Genomic DNA, 6,695 nt, shown 5'->3' on the forward strand with positions numbered 1-6,695 from the left:
AAGTGTAAATGCTAAAAAAGATAAAATTATAAAGAAATTATAAAAATAAATGGTCGATTTGTTTATTTATCTTAGCGTTTTAATTGAGTTGAGATTTTATGTATATAGCGCCAAAACACAATGCACTTTAGAATGTAAGGTAAAGACTCTACAATGATAATATAATAATTGTCTTCCAAGAAGAATGACCCGCCTGGTGTTCCCCGGACCAGAGTTTGATACACCTGCTGTTTACCAGCGTGTGTAACCGAAGGGTGCGTTCGATTTATCTTCACGTCCTTAGCAGTTCAGTTTACTTTTATTGTTTGTTTGTTTTTGTTTGTTTGTTTGTTTTTGTAGAAATATAACCCAATTAATTGAAAGTAACTGGTTTAAATGTTGGATAATATTTCGAACAACCTTTGATGGGCGACAAACAAGCAGCTATTTGGCATTATCTGAAATGTCCCGCCCGCCGGACATCGTTTATTATGTCATTAACCAAGCACGGCCCGCTCAGTACTGTGTGCGGAAGACAACCGCCATTTCCGGAAATTACAAGTCAGCTGCTAGGAAGCTGACGATTGTTGCTGTTTAGTTAGCTTGATGGCTAATCTCGTCAGTTGTTAGGGTTTGCTTCACATTGCTGGAGCTGTTCGTGGAAACATTTGGACCTGTGTTGTTAACGAGCTGCACTCCTGTAAACATGAAGTGGGTGTTTTTTCTCGAGGCTCTCCTCCTGGCTTGTTTTGTGCTGCTGAGCCAAGTGACAGCGAAGGTAAGGCTGACGTTAGCACACTTAGCTAGCTATGTGGAGGAAATGGTGATGATGGCTGGATGAAATGAAATGGCTTTTTCTTTCAATCTCCTCTAAACGATGACTTGTCGCTGTGGGTTTGACAGTTGGATGTCAGAAAAGTTAAATAATGCGCGAATGTTTGCTGCTTGATGGTGAGGATGTAGAACAGAAAAAAGAGGCTATTTATCCCGAAGTTGGCAAGTTCCTGTGTTAACAGCGGCCAAAACATTAAACATAAAGCTGGATAAAATACATTACGACAGGACGAAAGGGGTCAGTAAAGTAGGAGCACAGTTAAATAGAGAAAAGTGAAGGAGTTAAGTATCTAAATAAAATAATGACACTCCATCTAAAAAAAAAAAAAGTGAGTAAAAAGATGCAGGTATTGTCACGTGATTGTACTGAACGCGTGTGACATCTGTAACCTGTATCGACATAACTATAATAACCAGTGTTGTGGTTGAGAAAGCAGGTTCAACAAACTGTGTCTGACCATAAAGTCTAAGTTGATTACCTCTCACACGGGCAACTCTTGAGTTTTAAGTTCTAGAAAGCCAGAGTTCAGCTGCCTGAGTTTGTTCACCCCAGAGTTTAATTGCTTCAATGCAGGCTCTCCATTTGAATCCATCTATCTTAAAAACAGCATCGCGGCATTTTATTCAGCATCGTCCACTCAGTCATCATTTACTCAGGTTTACTTTTCATTAACAGATCAATCCTAACAAACACACTCCTGGTTTTACTAATTTGATGGCTGATAGAAGCTGTTATTAAATAAAATTTAAAAAATAAAAAAGAGACTAGCAACATCCTTCTGCCATGTTATGGGTGTTGATGTTGTATAGTCTGTCCATCAGAGGGCACTAAACATCTTCCCTGTTGGCAACACTGATTGAAACAGCACAAACACAACAATCAGCTAATCTGAGCAGAGCTGGGCAGAATGTAAACGAGTAAATAAATAACCACAGTTAATTAATTAATGTATCTGTTTAGGTTTTCTTTGTCTGAAAGAAAAGGAAATCATCCGATATATCAGAATGTCAGATTATTAAATGAACAAATATAAGTATTGGGCTTAAAAATACTCTAAGTTTATTTTGGGATGATTTGCATAATAATGAAATGTGTAGGCTTTTGTGTACCATATATTGTGCAAATGTGTTTGACAAACAAAAAAATAAACATTTGCCGTCTCTGTTGCAGAATTCAGAGGACATCCGCTGTAAATGCATCTGTCCGCCGTACCGAGAAGTCGAGGGTCAAATCTACAAACAAAATGTCTCTCTTAAGGACTGGTATGCTAACAAATCCGTCGCTGTGTTTCTCTCAATGATGCAAGCTGTCCTTGGTCTGTTTAGCTGAAAAGCTGAAAGCTTGTTAATTTTAATGTTTCGTCAGCAACTGTCTCCACGTGGTTGATCCCATGCCAGTGGACGGGAAAGATGTGGAGGCGTACTGTTTACGCTGTGAGTGTAAATATGAAGAGAGGAGCTCGGGGACCATTAAGGTAAGTTCAAGTTAGATCAAAGAGTCGTGGTTGTTTTTTCTTTGCTGTGACGCAGGGCTGTATCTAATGATTGAGTTTTAGTTTTATAGTCTTATTGTCCTTTTATTGTGACGCCTCTCTTTTGTCTAAAGCAAAATGCAAAAATGAAAAACAGCCAGCCTATCATGTGACTCATGCTGTGTGTGACTTAATGGATTATTGTTCAGCTTAGAGGACACCTGATTGTTTCAGTGACTTTTTTTTTTCTAAACTAGGAAACTAGCAATCCCACAGTAATTGTTTCTTATTTTCAGTTTACCATCATAATGTACCTGTCCATTTTGGGTCTGCTGCTGCTCTACATGGTCTACCTGACTCTCCTGGAGCCCATGTTGAAGAGGCGCCTGTTTGGGCACTCGCAGCTTATACAGAGCGACGATGACGTTGGGGTATGTGGTCCCTTTAATTTTACAGCACTCCACCTGAGAGCATTGTTGTATAGTTTCTTTTCACTGCTGCTGCGCCACTCTTCTGCTCCTTTTATGAGGATTTTTATGTGGACCCATTGGCTGAAATGTCACATGGGAGTCATCCTTTGTAGGTAAACTTTAAAAGTTTACAAGTGCCTCTGTTAATTTTCAAACCCTTTCTTTGTGCTGTGCTGTGCTGAAAATGCCTCAAGTGAATCTGAACGCACGTTTCAAGCAAAGACTGGAGAACATGGTAGTTACTACAATCGCAGGCAAACACGGGAGCAGGGAGGATCTAAAACAAGCTGTAACTACCTTCTGTTCACAACATAGTTAAAAGAAAGGTGATGACAGCTGCTACATTACTGATGGTGAAATCGTGATTATTTATAAGAACATGGGCATGACAAAGATCTGGGACAGGAAGTGTGGTTGTGGTGCAGCGGGTGAGAACACAACCTATGATGTGAAAAAGTAGTGGTGAAGCTTTAGGTTTCCTGCTGCTGCAGATTCACGTGAAAATAATTTAATTTGTGAAATATGAGTTGACCCTTACTGTAACATACTCACAGGAAATGCAGTGTATGGGTCAGTAAGCTTGGCACTTACTGCTATCGTTCATCAGGACGAGCTGATGCTCATTTTCTGCATTTTTTCCACTGTGGAAACGATTAAAATGAACGAAGAGCTTCACTCAGCAGGAAGGAAACAAATTCCTCAGAGAGATGACCAACTCCTGTCAATATTCCCAGCTGTTTACCAACTGATACCAGAGGAGACATAAAATCAGATCAGAGTTATTCACAAATTGATGGAAACAGGCTGATTATGTTGTTATTTTTAAATAAGATAAAGATATTTTGGTTTTAGTCGTCCTCACCATCGAAATCTGTGAGCTCAAACATTGTCTGATACCACCAGGTGTCACCAAATCGACATGACTGAAAGGATTCCCACTTTAACGTGTCAGTTTTCAAAGTCAAACATTGGTCTGTTTATTACATTTGTTCATGCTGCTCGCTTGCTGCACAGTGAACAATCAGCCTGAGTTTGTGTTTTCATTAATCTGTACTTTTTAAAAGCCAGAACACGCTCATACGCAGTATCAAGTAGGAGAAAGAAACAAAAAGGAAACAGTTCAGTCGATTCCTGACTTCTTGCTGTTTTCTCTTTTTAATTATTTGATAAAAAGGCACGGTGAAAATGCTCAAATTTTGTCGTAAGAGCAGACAGTTTGGTTGTTTTAATTTAATTTCCGGTCTGAAAGACTGTTTAGAGAAAAAAGCAGTGACTACCTTTGATTATGGGAGGTGGGTGCAAAGCGGTCTCACTGTGTTTCACTGGCAAAGTTTAGGCAAGAAGAATTGTGGTGTTTGTCTTATACTGTACAAAAAGCTAATGCTGCCACTAAAAGTTTAAGATTTGTCAGTATATTGTTTTTCTGGTAAATAAGCTGACAACAAACAGCTGAGGTGCTGTGTTGTCTTGTTTATCCCAAAGCCTGTAGTCAAAATTCAGACCACATGTTTCTCCTGTGCTCTAACATGAATTAGATGAAAATTCGCAAGCAAAACCAATAAAAGCGGAAGGACTCCTGCGACATTAATTATAGAGGAAATGGTGGGCTTGTAATGTTTAGTGCTCGATACAGAGAGACTGTCTGACTAAAGCTCTTGCTTTTAGTCAGACAGTGCTTTTCCTTTCCCATCCTCACAACATAATCCCATAACCATTTTTTACTTAAATAATATCCAGTAAAGAAGATTATTATAGTTGACTAAAACTAAACTAACATCTGGATACATTTTAGCTAACTACAATAGACTTTTTAAAAGAAAAAAGATTTTGTGAACTCTGAAAACTAAAATAAAGTTTTAGTAAATTATAAAGTTTTAGGGTTTAGTTTTAGTGTTTGTTAGTTTAGTAAAATTTCATTACAACTTGCCTTATGAGGCGTTTATGGACATGTTTATTGGGACTCTGGGTGTCTTACAAGACTGTTAATTAACTTCTTTCCAAAAGTTTTGTTTTACCTGTACTGATTTTCTAAATCTTGCCTCTGACACATTGCTGCCATGCAACAATTTAAAAGCCTTAAACTAGCAGTGAAACTTATAAAACTAAACAGAAACCAAACTGAATTAAAAACAATCAAAATAAAGTAAATGTGAAAGGAAACTAGAAAATACGAAGCTATAACAACACTCCACCAGAGACTAGGCTTTTGTTAATTTAAATGATTCTCACTGCTAACCCGGCTTGAGCAGCTGTCAGCATACATACACATCCCAAACAGAACAGAGGACATCTACATGTGTGTTAACTGTGTTCTTTTTATTAGTTGTTGTTGTTTTCAAGACGGTCATTAAAATGTACATTTGAGTCTTAAAAAGAACTAGCGAAACGCTCGTGTTTGACGTACGTCACACTTTTTAATCTCACTGTGTTAACTTTGCTTTCAGGACCAGCAGCCGTTCGCCAACGCTCACAACGTCCTGTCCCGGTCACACTCTCGATCCAACGTCCTGAACAAAGTGGAGCATGCCCAGCAGCGCTGGAGGAGGCAGGTCCAGGAACAGAGGAAATCTGTGTTTGACCGCCATGTTGTTCTCAGTTAAAAACCGTGTTTAAGTAAATGGTGGAGCAAAAAACAACAATAACAGAAAAACACTGTGACAGACCCCCTCCAATTATATCGCTTTGTTTCTCACATTTCTGAATCAAATCTAAACGTGTGTGGTGCATCAGAGGTGGACATAGGTAAGAAATCATTCCCGGCTCTGGTTTAGTCTGCAGGCAACACACGAGGTTACTCTGAATTAATTTCTTGCACAGTTTAAATACACAGACCTAAAACACAATTTATTCTTTGACTAATGAATCTGAGCTAAGAGTCCTCTTAGTCCAAAGAAGTCTGATTACACTTGATTTCTGAACAAAACATCCAGATGTTGGTCATAACTGGCTGTTACCTTGTTGGCATTTAGCGGGGTCGATAGTTTCCACCCTAAAACAAACACGATCACTGCTCTCACCATGGGAGCAAAAAGGAAAAAAAAAATCATGTAAAATACTCCTGCTTTAAAAATGCATGTTTTATAAATAAATCTTTTCTAAATGTGTTTACGATCCTTCCTTCCTACCATGATTATTAATGTCTCATAACTGGTGTGAAATTAATCATTTTAATGAACTGAATTAAATTTGGTAACTGAACAAGTAGTTTCCCTGAACCTTGTTGCAGAAATCAATGTGATTTCCTCTCAATGTCATAATGAACTTACAGTAGCTGTGCTATTGGTTATCGGCTGTTAGTGGCCCTTTAAAATCTGTGCCCTCTCCAACTGCCTAAATGTAGCGTCACGTCTTTTGGTTTAGCAGGGTTTTTTTGGGGGGGTTTAAACGCTTGGTCAAACGTCACGGCCACAGTCAGTGTCCTTGTTGTCTAACAGGCAGGGTTTCTGTGACAGAATTTATTTTGTGTATAGTTTGTGTGTGTACATGGGCAGAGTGGATGAACTGCCATCGCTGGGAGACATTTGAAAGTGTTCTTAACTATTGTATATGTGGTACCTTTAACTTTGAAATAAAGTTCTGTAATATTTGTGATTCTTGCACTTGTAATCTGTTCGTTACATTGGCCCCAGGTCAGCCCTGAGAAAAACACGTTTAACTACTAGTTTGTTGTCATTTATTATGATTTATATATTTGGGGGGTTTTTTTGTTTTTGTTTTTTTGAGCTGACTGATATGCTGCAGAGGTCCCAGGACAAAGATAAAATACCAACTTACAATGATCGTCTTTGTTCTAAAGTATCTACACCAGAATCCTGCCCTGGGTTCAGGTCATGTTTGTCACATGTTAATCACAAAAGAGCCACAAAAAAACAGGAACCATATGAGGCTCCTCATCATTTTAGCTTTTATTTCAACATACGTGTTAATAAACAATACAACT

At 38.5% G+C, this 6,695-nt stretch overlaps 1 protein-coding gene across 1 annotated transcript; it reads left to right on the forward strand.

Moving 5' to 3' along the window:
- Positions 1-503: 503 nt before the first annotated feature.
- Positions 504-6,346, forward strand: tmem9b (TMEM9 domain family, member B). The gene is made up of 5 exons (XM_040011772.1): positions 504-757; positions 1,985-2,076; positions 2,180-2,288; positions 2,582-2,716; positions 5,200-6,346. Exons 1-5 carry the CDS (start codon positions 686-688, stop codon positions 5,353-5,355), a joined length of 564 nt encoding a protein of 187 aa, XP_039867706.1. The 5' UTR covers positions 504-685; the 3' UTR covers positions 5,356-6,346.
- Positions 6,347-6,695: the final 349 nt, after the last annotated feature.

Source organism: Simochromis diagramma, unplaced genomic scaffold (assembly GCF_900408965.1).
Source record: "Simochromis diagramma unplaced genomic scaffold, fSimDia1.1 OVJJ01000603.1, whole genome shotgun sequence".
NCBI lineage: Eukaryota > Metazoa > Chordata > Actinopteri > Cichliformes > Cichlidae > Simochromis > Simochromis diagramma.